Genomic DNA, 14,370 nt, shown 5'->3' with positions numbered 1-14,370 from the left:
CTCTCGTTGTGGAGCACAGGCTCCGGACGCGCAGGCTCAGCGGCCATGGCTCACGGGCCCGGCCGCTCCGCGGCATGCGGGATCCTCCCGGACTGGGGCATGAACCCGTGTCCCCTGCATCGGCAGGCGGACTCTCAACCACTGCGCCACCAGGGAAGCCCTTCCTTCATTTTTAAGGCTAAATAATATTCCACCATACAGTTTAGAGTGTATTTTGTTTATCCATTAAGCGTCATGGGCACTTGGGTGGTTTCTACCTCATGGCTATTATAACTATGCTGCTGTGAACATGGTGGGGAAAATAAGGAAGCTGGTTTTGAGCACTGGCTGGGGTGCTACCCTGAAGTGCTCCATCCCTGAGGCTGGCTAGAGCTGGTTTCTGTTGCTTGCAGCACACAGAGCCCGAACGATAGGGCCCCTAGTGGGAAGGAGCCAAAGATGTATAAACGCAGCAGAGACTCCTAGCTCGTCGGGTTTAAAAATTTAAAAATAAAGGTTTTTTTTTTTTTTTTTTCTCTGAAGCATGTTGGTTGAGGGTAGCTTTAGTTGGATGGTTAAAGTTGGTTTTCTCTAGTTTCCCGGCTTGCTTTATCAAAGGGAAGGTCAAGGTTTTCTCAGAAATTGCTGCTGGCAACTACAACGATACAGGCAGGGAGAAAAGCAAACATAAGAAGAAGACTCACATTAAAAGCTAGCTCTGGGCTGTACAGGAAGCATGGGGTCAAGGTCAGTTATCAACAAGTTTGTTTTTATTATTTATTTATTTTAGATTTAATTCTATTTATTTTTGTCTGTGTTGGGTTTTCGTTGCTACGTGCAGGCTTTCTTTAGTTGCGGCGAGCGGGGGGCTACTCTTGTTGTGGTGCGCAGGCTTCTCCTTGTGGTGGCTTCTCTTGTTTCGGAGTGTGGGCTCTAGGCGCATGGGCTGCAGTAGCTGGGGCACATGGGCTCAGCAGTTGTGGCACGTGGGCTCTAGAGCGCAGGCTCAGTAGTTGTGGCGCATGGGCTTAGTTCCTCCACGACATATGGGATCTTCCCAGACCAGGGCTCGAACCTGTGTCCCCTGCACTGGCAGGTGGATTCTTATCCACTGTGTCACCAGGGAAGTCTTCAAGTCTGTTTTTAGAAACTTTAGTTTAAAAATACACGCTAATGCCTTTTCTCTTTCTTTGTGTCTGTTCTCTGACCATATGGTATGTTGCCATGGTTGGGTTTTTTGTTTTGTTTTTGAGGTAGCATATGTGATACTCCTGATTTCTTTTCCATACTACCTTTAAAATAGCAGGTTGGGGCTTCCCTGGTGGTGCAGTGGTTGAGAGTCCGCCTGCCGATGTAGGGAACACGGGTTCGTGCCCCGGTCCGGGAAGATCCCACATGCCACAGAGTGGCTAGGCCCGTGAGACATGGCCACTGAACCTGCACGTCTGGAGCCTGTGCTCCGCAACGGGAGAGGCCACAACAGTGAGAGGCCCGTGTACCGAAAAAAAAAAAAAGCAGGTTGTCAACCACCTGGATTAACCATGACCACATCCACGGCTGAATTTATATTAGCTTTAATAAACACAGGTCAATGATTTACTCAAGAAATCACTATATATTTTTTTTCAAATTATCTCCTTGTTCTATGTGTTATTTCTCCAATATCTGCTTCTAACCCTGAAAAGAGTATAAGTTGAACGGGACACCCTAAAAAAAATTCGAAGTAGTTTGCACATCGAGTGCCTACAGTACACATGAATTCTGCCAGGAAGCCCTGGAGCCTGCAGAGAAGGTGGAAACTTAGACCTTGCCCTTGGAGAGCTTGTTATGTGCTCTGCCATTTGTAAGTAATTGTGGACAATACAACGACTATGAGCCACTGTGTAGAGAAGCCTCAGATGTGCCACAGACTGTGCTGGGCACTTAATGCATGTGGTCTCATCTGATCTCCAGAATAATCTTGCAGGAGGCATTTTACCCCTCAGTGTGTGGATTAAGAAACTGAAGCTCAGAGAGGTTAAATGACTTGCCCAACGTCTCACACCCAGGAAGTGGTGACACAATTTGACTCCAATACCTGTGCTTTTAGGACTTCTAGGTTACTCGAAGTCATGATTTATTACCTGCTTTCCATACTCACAAACGGATCTTAGACGATTGGTTAGTGAATGATAGGATATTTTCCAAGTTAAAAAAAGGAAATGAACATTAGATGGTGTGAAAAAACACAAGACATCGCATGGGCTACTTAGAAATGGGATTTTCTAGGAACACTGACAACTGTCTTATGGAAGTGTTATTCATCTGGTACATGCCACGCCCTGGAAGCAGCTCAGAGGACCCCAGCCTCCATCCGGGAAGACCTGTGGTATGTTCACTGCTGTACCAGAGGAGTGCTGGGGCCAGCTGGTACCCGCCCACGAGAACCGATTGTTAAATGTCCAGGAATTTTGCCAACTGGTTGATAAACACAGCCATTAATAAGAATTAACTTACATAAATTTACAATTAAATTATATTAGAAACAAAGGTGATACAAACTTAAAAGTCACCCCTTCCTAATTATTTTACTCTATTTTATTATTACCTATGCTCTTGAGGTTATTTCACTCTACTATATGTTTCTGTTGGAAATGTTACATAGTAATGTGTTACCACACCTCTCTTTCCTTCTCTGTATTCAGGGATGTGTCATTGGGAGCTGGAAATTGACCGTGGAGTGCGTATTACACCATAGAAATCAGGAAATGTTATAAATGAGGGCTTGGTTTTTAAAAAGTTTTATAAATAGGTTTAATAATGGTGGTTCATGTAGAGCTTGATTTTGTTTGTTTGTTTGTTTTGTTGATTGCCTAGACTTAAGACGGTAATGGAGAAAATGTTAACAATGCAGATTATACAAAAGCATGTTGTGTCTTAGCCGTTATGTTATGAATAGAGCAAAAAATTGGGGAAACGTTCTTCCAGTATTTAAAAATTATTATCTGATGCAGCAACAAAGTCACTCATGTCACTGATGAACATGTGAAGTTCTAACGTCTTTCTTTTTTCACTTGTATTATTCATAAATCCAAAATATCCAAAAATACCCACCAGTGCTCAGGTTGGGAACTCTCTCATTCGTCAACTGCAATGAGAAATTGGCTATGGATACAAGAGTTCACCTAAAGTCAATGAAAGCATTCTGTGAGACTCAGCTGGCTATATAGAATTTACAAGAAAGAGTACTGTATATTTTGTTACATGGAAAGACTGTGCTACACATTCTTTATATCAGTAAACCTTATGCTATGCACCCATGTACTTTACTTTTTCCAGAGAGCTGGTCATTAAATATTTACCAGCCATTTGCTGGCTGTGCTGGCACCCAGCAGAGTGCCTACTACTCATGGTAGGTGTTCGCTGACTGAGCTGAACAGTTGGCAAATGGAGTGTAAATAAAAAGCACTTTGATTCTGGGGCTGGGATGGGGAAAACACATGCTAAGCCTGGTGCATCTTGTAACAGCAGAGAGTAAGCAAGTGCCCAAAACGAAAAGGTGGGGAGATGCTCAAGGACACAGCAAGCAATCTGAAAGAGCTCCCAGTGGCCAAGGCTGGAAGAATTTGAGCGAAGAAATATTTAATGAGTATTGGATTATAATTCAAAGTGTAAAATCAGTATACATGGATCCATACTGACATAGATACATTGGTGAGTAAATACATAAAGGAGGGAGAAGAGACCGGCTTCCTTACAGAAGAATTTAACATACATAGATGTGGAGCTTAATTCCCATGGTCTGGAAGGGCCTGGGGGGTAGGGGTGATGGTGGCGAGCAGGGACACTGACCGCAGCATGGAGGAGCCATGGACCTGGAAAGACAGAATGGAGACTAGAAAACATGGCCAGTAGATCTCAGAAGCCAGGAGAGGGTGCTACTTGGTGCCAGGACAAATGGCCTTTATCTCAACAGCTACCGGGGTGTCACCGTAACTCAGAGACGGGTAATAATTCTATGTCCCCAAGAAAAGGGTAAATCACGTACGGGGCTTCAGTGTGAGAAATCAGGGTTATACATTTAGAACACAGAACCGCCAAGTTATACATTATTTTTAGGTTTTGGAACTTAAAAGAATTAAGTCCCTTTGAGCTGTTCAGAAAAGCCATACGTTTGGGTTTTTCCCAGCTGTGTTAAAGGAGATCTGGCCCATCTAATTTTCCCATTTTCTTGTAAATCTTCAATCTTACGGTTTTTCCTTTCCTTTCAAGTTCTAATCAGCTTCCTGGTCAGTCCATAAAATGGGAAATAGAATCTAATGAGAAAACAGCCGGATTTTTGCAAATAGCTTTTGCTACCCGTAGACTTGGCCTGCTTCAATTCGGTCTTGCCAGATAGAGAGACAGAATGAATGAATGAATGAATGATCATCAACTAAGTTCAGAGAAGGAGCAACGTGGTTCTGATTTGGTAACAAAGGGTGTGGTCTGCCAGAGGAAGCAGGACGCGGCCTGGTTCCTGACCGAGTCTGGGTTCTGTCTCAGCAGGATGCTAACGGTTCAGCCCACGCTCCCGTCTCCACCTCCCCCGATGTCATCTGCATCGCCTGTAGACATCTGGTGACAACACAGCCTCAGGGGTCCTTTTGTGTGAGTTTCTGCTGCAGAGGCCGAGCCTGAGGCTGTCTGCTGCCCCGTGCCCTCCACTTCACTGGTCTCGGGAAATCGCCTTTGATATAAAACACCCAGCCTCAGGAGTTCTCATCACATCAGTAAGTCCCCACGGGACCTGTAAGAGCACAGGGTAGAGGAAATCCTACAAGGTCAGGTAGGAGATGACAAAGCTTGACCAGAAAGAGGCTTTGTTCTGAAGGGCACCATGCTCTCTGGTCATTCACTCCGTTGCCGGCTTCTCAACCCCCGGTACAGTAAAGCCACATCCTCCTCAACAACGGGCCCTATTCAGAGGTCCCAGGAATGTGGAAACACCACCCTTCTTGGGGATGGACAACTAAGGCCCTGACTCTGAGCTTCTCATCACACCAGTTCACCACAGGAGAGAAATGAGCAACTCTGCTTCCTTGGAGACTGGCCTGGGACTTTTCCAATGGAAAAGTGGATTATTCATCATTTTCCTCCCCCCAGATCCTTAGTGGCAAATCCTGTTAGGAAGGCTCCACTTAGGCAATAGGAATGCTTCCTAATGTCATGGACATCTTCTTTGTTTTTGCCTCCCCTGCATCCATTTCTTCCATCTTCTGGATGGGCACCTTAATTTTTTTTCAGGGAAGACACCCTTTCCCTGACAATCCTGAGTCCATAGAACTCTGACCCTTCCACCCCAGGGGTGAGACCATAACCCAGGCCTGGCCAATCAGAGCATTCCTGGCCCCTGGCCTCAGTGATTGGTTCAGGGGAAGCCACGTGATCCAAGCCACTTCCAATGAAGATGCTGGCTCTTTCCCTGGAACTGCTACTTTGTAGGGTGCTGGGGCTGCTGCTGGCCACTTTCCTACAGGTGAGGCAAGAGTCTGTCTGAGATTGGGAAGCTAACAGGGAAGAAAGAGTCAGATTCCTGACCATGATTTGGGCGCCTGGATCCAGCTGGGCCTAAGCTGCAGCTTTTGGCCTTTTCAGTTCCATGAGCTTTTTTTTTTTTTTTTGCCTAGGCTAGTTTTAGTTGGTTTTCTGATACTTGCAAACAATCAAATTTCCTGGACAGTATGCTTACTGAGACTTTAGCATAAGCATCACTATGTACTCAGAGTGAAAGTTGTTTTAAAGGTTATGACATGCTCAAATAAAACCCACCAGACTGTCATCATGCACCAAATTTACCTTTCAACTTATAAAAGTAAAGCAGCATCTCCAGAGAAGAATGATTTAAGACCAAGGAACCAATCATAAGACAAGTAGTAAAACGCTGCTTAGAGAAACTTTGATAGATAAATAGTTCTCTAGCTACAACAGGCTTCAGACTACAAATCCCAAATTTCTGCTTCAAAAGTGACTCAGGGAAGACATTCCATAGTTTCATTTATTTCGTTTTTTGGCCTCGCCGTGCACTTGTGGGATCTTAGTTACCTGACCAGAAATTGAACCCAGGCCCTCAGCAGTGAGAGCACTGAGAGCACTGAGTCCTAACCACTGGACCACCAGGGAATTCCCAACAGTCCACAGTTTTAAAAGAAAACTTTCCAGTTGAAGAAACAGGTAAACTTTATAATATGCATCTGTTGTATATATAATATGTTAATGTCTAGTACATTTATCAGATCCATGTCAATGTAATTATATTATTACTATATTTGCAAATGCATATATATGTGTATGTATATTTAGAACCACATATTTCCAGCTCTCTTTTAAAGAGGTATTGAAAAGACTGTTCAAAATTTAGTTTTCCAGCTTGTCTGTTTTTTCTTATTCCTCAGTAAACTTAAGCAATTAACCAGCACATTTCCTGGCACACAGTAAGGCTCAATCTGAGTGAGTTCTTTCTCCCCAGCTCCCCCCTCTACTTTAAGTTCTTCTTTTAGAAACCAAGTCAAATGAAAGAGGCAGGACTGCATAGTGTTACAGGCAGAGGCTGGTCAACGTTTTCTGTAGAGCCAGACAGTAAGCATTTCCAGCCCTGTGGGCCATAGGATCTGCCCAGCTTACTCTGCCGTTGTAGCCGACAACACAGGCAATACTGAAATGAATGGGATGGCTGTGTTCCCAGGAAACTTTACAGAAACAGGCGATGGCCCGCACTTGGCCCTGGGCCATAACGTGCCGACCTCGGGTTAAGACCTTGGGATCCGGCGTCACACAGACTCTGGTCCGGCTCCCGTCTCTGCTCCGTCTCTGGGACCCTGACGAGTGTGTCATTTCTGTGCCTTGTCTGTAAGACACAGGGATACCAACAGCCATTTCTTAGTCTGTGAGAAGTGGGTGAGATAGTGCACGTGAAATGCTGGGAACACTTCCTGGTCAATAATAAATGAGCATAAAACATTAGCCACCAGGTGTGATCACCATCGTCAAAAAAGGAGAAGAAAGGGCGCAACTGAATTTGTCCAGGAACGGCAGCAATATCCCTGGTAAAGAGTTAGTGGATGGACTTCCCTGGGGGCGCAGTGGTTAAGAATCCGCCTGCCAATGCAGGGGACAGGGATTCGAGCCCTGGTCCAGGAAGATCCCACATGCCGCGGAGCAACTAAGCCCATGGGCCACAACTACTGAGCCTGTGCTCTAGAGCCCGCGAGCCACAACTACTGAGCCCGCGTGCCACAACTACTGAAGCCCACGCACCTAGAGCCCATGCTCCGCAACAAGAGAAGCCACCGCAAAGAGAAACTCGCGCACTGCAAAGAAGGGTAGCCCCCGCTCGCCGCAACTAGAGAAAGACCGCGCGCATCAACGAAGACCCAACGCAGCCAAAAATAAATAAATAAAATAAAGAAAATAATTAAAGAAAAAAAGTTAGTGGAGCCAGGGACTTCCCTGGCCGTCCAGTGGTTAAGACTCCACGCTTCCAATGCAGGGGGTGCAGGTTTGATCCCCGGTTGAGGAACTAAGATCCTGCATTGGTGTAGCCAAAAAAAAAGTTAGTGGAGCCAAACAAGCAAGGAAGCCAGATAACTGAAAATGCAGTTTCTCCTATTATCAGTGGCTTTCGTTTTTACCCACATAATGAATCATCCCCTGTCAGCGTGTGAAATTGCAGGTTGGACTGGGAATTGCAAGACCTTCATTAACCGCTGGGCAGTGAAGGACCTGCCTGGGCTCTCACGGCCCCACGATGCTTCGTGCTATTAGGAAAAGCCTCCAAGGGACTCAGGAGAGCTGGCTTTTAATCCTGTCTCTGGATCTATATGACTGATGCCTAACCTTGGGGAAGTCACTGAAACTCTCTGAGCCTCAGTTTATGCCATGATAGGGGTGGTCCCAGGGACCTCTATAAAAACAACTGAAGGGGGAAAGGGGACCTGGGATTAATGAGTAGCTCCTTGGCAGAAATTGGAAATTGAAGCTCAGAAAGGTAAAGCCAGTTGCAGCTGGCATTTCAACTTGGGTCCATCCAACTCCAAAGCCCTTGCTTTCTCGATTGTGTTCTGCAGAGCTTCCCCATTAAAGCAGCAAGGAATATTGGCCGACAGAGGGCGCTCTTCTCGCAAGACAGGACGTCATGACATTGCAGGGACAGAAGACAGTATCCAGGAGCCACGTGGGAGAGTCTGGCTGGACTGGGAACAGGGCAGAGCAGGCTACAGGGAAGGCCAGACACAGGCAGTCATGGGGATGGGGGCTGCCGCCAAGGAGCTGTCAACCCCCTCATGGAACAACTCGGCACGTCATTTGTGGCGCCTGGCTTCCTTTTTCATTCTGGCCATTTCCATCCGTTTTGCCGTATTTCAGAACAGAGAAAGACATGATGGATACATACGGGTGACGTGGGTTTCCTTACTCAGCTGCCTTGTAAGAACGGCGCCACTGTGACTAGCACAGCTTGTTTCCACACCTCCTTTCCCAGAGCTCAGAAAGCACGAGTAAAGGCAACAACCAACAAAACCCACAACACGGCAGCACACCTGACTCTGGGACTTCAATTTCCCACGCCTGGTGCCAAGACTCTATGGGATTAATCAACGGTTGCTTCAGGGCATTGCAGATGGCCCTGCGGGTTTTGTACTGCACAGTTTCAGTGGGCGCCATCCACATGGACTACGTTGTGAATGGTGACCCTGGAGTTGTGCAATATGGCAGCCCTAGGTTATACTTTGATGAGAGAGGTATAATTTACAAAGTATGGTCCTGGGGGCTTCCGTGGTGGCGCAGTGGTTGAGAGTCCACCTGCCGATGCAGGGGACACGGGTTTGGGCCCCGGTCCGGGAAGATCCCACATGCCGCAGAGTGGCTGGGCCTGTGAGCCATGGCCGATGAGCCTGTGCTCTGCAACGGGAGAAGCCACAACAGTGAGACGCCCGCGACCACAAAAAAAAAAAAAAAAGGATGGTCCTGGGCACAACCTGCCTGCCAATGCACTTTGTCAAACAAGAGTTTTTCTTTATATTTTTCCATCTTGTATGTTATTCTATGGGTAATTTATCTGCAAATATATTTATCTGCTAGCGGGGGCAGGTCTTGGGAGGTTTCCCTGTCCAAAAGGACACTTACAAAGGAGGCATCTTGGCTGCTCCATGCTGGTTTGCTTGACTCTAAAGCTGAGGGTTATCATGTGCTTATTAGGTGCCAGATGCTAGACTAAGCAATTTACGCACTTTGCCCACTTAATACCACAGTCACTCAAGGTGGTAGGAACTATTGTTACAGGAGTGGGGACCGAGGCTCTGAGAGGTAGATGATTTGTGCACGTCCAGTATAAAAGCCGGTCAAGAGCAGGGCTGGGACGGCGCTGGAGTCAGCCTGACCTCAGGGCACGTGCTCTAACCACTGTGACATCTGCAAACACATCTGGATTCCTAAGCGCCCCGCACCTCACCCCCATCCCCCAGTAAAATGCTGTCACACCCTCCTCTGTTGGTTAGGGTCACCACAAAACCTGAACTAAATGCTTTCATTTGGGAACTCTTTGTCGGGAGAAGAACAGTTCTCATCATACTTAATCTGTATGATATCAGGGCAGTCCTCCGTGGAAACTCCATCCAAGGAGGAAACACAGCGCCCTCACCAGGGACCCCAAAATCAATTGGAAACAAGAATATGCCAGAAGCAAGACGGCCACGAATTTTTTAGAAAAACTGGGCTTCAAAATATTTGATGAGAGATGCTCTTCAATACCTCTCCATTTTCCCCTCTTCCTTTCTCTTCTTTTGAATAGCCAGCAGGTTGGGGTCATCAGGAAGTGGAATTTGTAGGAAGGTGTCAGTCAGTCCACAGGCCGCCCTCACACGGACGCTGCAAAGGACCCCTGCATGAATATGAGCATCATGGATGGAAGCTTCTCAAGCTGGGGACGCCCCGGCAGAGAGCACTTTTGAGAAGATGGGGCTGTGGAGAGTCCTGCAAAGTGCCCTGGGCACAGGCCAGGGGAACACTTGTGCAGCTGCCTGCAGTCAACCAAGGAATGAAGCAAGGTGCAAGTGCGTGTAGGAATAAGAATTGAAAAAATCCGTGCATATTCGAGTGACCGTGAGAGTATGCTTTCCTCGGTGTGAAAACCGGTCGAGGCTACTGCTCCAGCTAGCATCAGACTAAATGGTTTTCTCCCCTCCTTTTTCCGCAAGTGGGGATAGTGTTTAATTTGCACTGACAAGCTGTGTGGCCCCGGGGAAATTACTTAACCTCTCTGAGTTTCGGATTCCTTGTCTGTCAGATGGGGATCATGGGAGAACCCATCTCATAGGTTGCTGTGAGCGTGAAATAAGGGAGAGCAGGTGAATTGCTTAGCACAGTGCTGTTCACGTCAGTGATTCCTCCTGCTGATTTCCTGGTTTCTCTTCTTACAAAGCATCTTCTTCCGTCTTATCTACTCAAGGTTAGAGGTCGTCATCACTTTTTCCCACAATTATATAAGAAGCACCTTGTAAGATAAAGTCCCCATTCCATAGTTGTACACCCGTGTGCATAACAAACTTACTCAAAATGGCCAAAAGGTGGAAGCAACCCAAGTGGCCGTGGATGGATGAACAGGTAAACAAAATGTGGTGAATCCATACAATGAAATATTCAACTGGAATGAACCATGAGGATATCATACTAAGTGAAATAAGATGGTCACAAAAGGACAAACAATGTAAGATACCATTTATATGAGGAACCTAGAATAGTCCAATTCACAGACACAGAAAGCATGGTGGGAGGGGAGGAAGGAAGCAGGGGGTTTGATGTGATGGGCATAGAGTTTCAGTTTGGGAAGATGAACAAAGTTCTGAAGATGGATGGGGGTGATGGCTGCACAACAGTGTGAATAGATTTAATGCCACTGTGAACTGTATACTTAAACATGGTTAAGATGGTAAATTTTATGTGTATTTTACCATAATTTTGAAAATTAAAAGTTAAAAACAAACCCCAAAATGAAATACCTCCAAGGTTTCTCCGAGGTTTGGGGTGATAGAAATGGAGGAAAGTGTTCTGAGAGCAGGTTGTGGTGATGGCTGCACAACTCCATCAATATATTCAAATTGATTGAATTGGACACTTAAAATGGGTGAAGTTACTGTTATGTAAATTGTACTTCAGTGAAGCTGTTAAGAGCAAGCAAGCAAACAAACACATGCTGTGATCCGGAGGAAACTTTGGAGGATGAAGGAGCTGTTCACTGTCTTGATTGTGGCTATGGTTTCACAGGTGTACCCATATGTCAAAGCCCATCCACTTACAGACTTTAAACATGTGACGTTTATGGCATGTCAATTATATCTCAAGAAAGCTGTATTTTAAAAAGGCAGAAGAGTATTCCATATATAAATGACCTCCTTATAGTATATTAAACTCCTTATAATATATTAAACAATATAATATATTAAACAATGCCCCCTTTGGATGGAAATAGTTTTCAAATTTTATGCCCCTATCAATAATATTTCAATAAATATCTTTGTAGGAAAAAAGAAGAAAAAAATGCAGATATTGTTTGCTGCTCCCCCTCTTCTTCTCCCCACGGGCAAGCCACAAAGTCAGAATTTCCCAGGGAGGGGGCCTGAGAACCTGTAATTTTACTGAACATTCCTGAAAAATTCTTGGAATCAGACATGTTGGGGCACATTGAATCAAACTTCATGAACTTGGATTTTCAGGCTTGGGAGTGTGAAATCCCCTTTTCTTTGATCCCTAAAAAATTCTGTAAGTGTTCCATACAAATGATTCTAAATTCCCAGGCCCTACTCCCAGGGAGGATGTGTATGGTTGCCAGATTTCGCATAAATAAAGAAATGAATAAATCAATATATAATAAACTATAGGGTGTCCGTTAAATCTGAATTTCAGATAAACACCGAATAATTTTTTTAGCATAAGTGGTTCCTTGCAATAGTTGGGCCACACCTGTACATAACAATGATTTGTTGCTTCTCTGAAATTCAGATTTAACTGGGTGTCCTGTATTTCATCTGGGAATCCTAAGTATGAGTCCTCAGGCCTGGGGTGAAGCCCAGATCTGCACTGTGGGTCTGCTCCCCACGTGCTTCTGACGAGGGGGATCCTTAGAACCCATGTTGAGAACCCCTGATCAGGTCAACACCTTCTATGTCAGGAGCCCCTCCTCAGGGCGGCCAGTGGATCCCAGTGCATCCCACAAGTGAGCACACTTTAATGTTGGTCCAAGGAGGAAAAGGGGGCTGAGAAGCAGCAGGAGAAAACTGTCCCAGGTTTTCAAAGCCAAACGTGGTGGATGCGGTGTCACGAGCCCTGCAGCCTGAGGGACGGTGCTCATCTTCTCTGAGTGAGTATTTAAGGCTGCCTAGTGGACCCACACCCCAGGATTCTGTCTAGATTCTCTAAACTTTATTTATTTATACCCAGCCTCGTCCCCGAAAGGACTTTAAGCCTCGGAGGTCTCAGTCCATGCAGCGTTCTTGGTGCTGGGGAGTGAGGTTAACACGCCGTCTCTCTGGGACACACACGACAGGTATTAATTGTGTGCTCACCACGAATGGGCATTATTCTGGGAGTTTTACAATTAGAACCATCTCATTCAGCCCTCGAGATAAGCCTGCAAGGTCATTGCTGTCGTTGGCCCCATTTTGTAGATGAGGAAACCGAGGTTACGAGGGGTCCAATGGTTTGTGCAAGAGCGCACCGAGTAGGCCAGTGGCAGAGCTGGGGTTCTGACCCAGGACTGTGTTGCTAACCAGCCCCCATCCTGCCTCCCTACTGAACCAGATACTTCTGGTCACTGAGCTTTGCTGGGCGAATTTTGGGTTACGTTCCGCTTAACCTGGGGCCATACTTTAGGTCCTGATCCCGGGAACATTTCTGATCCGGTGTGATAACAGCTGGCAGGCCTTGAGCGTCTACTCTGGCCAGAGACTTTGACTTTTTATACATAGATACTCTCTCAACGCCCTGCACCGCTGAGAAGACCCAGACCCAGGCATACAGAGAAGCCTGGCCGAGGTCACAAAGCTAGGAAGTTGCAGAGCACTGATCTGCCTAAAAAGGAAGCATCCATCTCTGCATCTTCAAAAGCACACACTTGCTTTCCACCTCCCCTCGCCAAGCTTCACTTTTCAGGAAAACGCTCTCGCTCCAGGCTGGTCGCTAGGCAACCCTTGCATGTAATTCCACGAAATGCCCAGAAGAGGGCGCGAGGACTCGCTTTCCCCGGGCACCCACGCGATGGGGCTGAACTTCGCAGAATCTCGAAAGCAAGAGTGACGCGCTCCAGACGAACTCCACCTGTGGCCGTACCCGAGCCCTAGGCTGCACGGAAGGTGACACAACACGGCACCTCTGCACCCCCCCACCCCCCCACCCCCGCAGGGGCCTGGACTCACCGAGGCTGGGTTTTCGATGACCAGTTCGTAGGTCAGCCCTCTGGACCCAAACCTCAGGATGTCTCCGGGTAGGAGCTTCACAGCCACGTTCTGAATGTGGCACTCATTGACGAACGTGCCGTTGCAGGAATTGAAGTCGTGGAGAACAAAGCTGCTTTCGGCCTCATTATATTCAATGAGTGCGTGATGGTTGTCGACGTCTGCAGACTGAAATGCAGAAGGGGGACAGTCAGAGCCAGGAATAACAGGAATAACAAGGAATAACTAGTGCCACTGACACTGGGGGCCCCAATGTGCTAACCACTTCATCTGGCTGGACAGTCACTGCAATCCTCATTTTAAGAGGAGGATGCTGAGGGTCAGAGAGGTTAAGTGACTTGCCTAAGGCCACACAGCTAGTGAGTGGAGGGTCACCAGACCCTGACAGCAGACCCAGAATAGATGCCCAGTTTTGGGGTAGGGCGTCAGGCAACACAGAGGCAAGAGGGAACTCGGGGGGAATTGGCCAGGAATTGGCCACTTGATAGTTCTCTGATCCCATGCAAGTATCCTTTTGGTTGTCCCGAGTGGCAAGACAGCAGAAATGGCCCAACACAAACCAGAAAGGTCAGTTGGCAAGTGACAACTGTCCATTTACTGCAAGTGTTAAAGTTAAGGGGAGGTTTTGTAATAATTGTTGTTTGTTCTATTCATTTTTAAAATAACATGTTTTTTGTAATAATGCAGAAAATGAGAACTAGAGAAAAACACAAAGAAGACATTAAAATCACTTAGACTCCCGTCCCCCAGAGGCAGGCACCGAGAACACGGTGGTTCACATCCTTCTAGTCTTTTCTGTATGCTTACAATCTTTTTAAAAAGTTTAAATACAATTGAGCTCACACCACAAAACATAGTTTTATAACTACCTTTTAAAAGCCTTGGTGTACAATGAAGGTTTTTCCCATGTGCTTAATTATTACTGTTG

General features: G+C 46.4%; 2 protein-coding genes across 2 annotated transcripts in view; both read right to left on the bottom strand.

Annotated features, from left to right (window-relative positions):
* Positions 1-14,370, bottom strand: part of LOC309808893 (forkhead-associated domain-containing protein 1-like) — a gene marked incomplete at both ends in the record, with an annotated part of 407,547 nt that overhangs the window by 68,043 nt on the left and 325,134 nt on the right. The window lies entirely within an intron of this gene.
* LOC309808072 (forkhead-associated domain-containing protein 1-like) overlaps positions 1-14,370 on the bottom strand; it is a gene marked incomplete at both ends in the record, with an annotated part of 74,417 nt that overhangs the window by 41,449 nt on the left and 18,598 nt on the right. The window contains one exon of the mRNA XM_082628079.1: positions 13,404-13,610. Coding sequence (XP_082484205.1) covers positions 13,404-13,610 — 207 coding nt within the window. The remainder of the gene's footprint in view (positions 1-13,403; positions 13,611-14,370) is intronic.

The sequence above is a fragment of the Mesoplodon mirus genome, assembly GCF_964341445.2.
Source record: "Mesoplodon mirus genome assembly, chromosome: 7".
Lineage (NCBI taxonomy): Eukaryota > Metazoa > Chordata > Mammalia > Artiodactyla > Ziphiidae > Mesoplodon > Mesoplodon mirus.
This window is presented reverse-complemented; position numbering and strand designations above follow the sequence as displayed.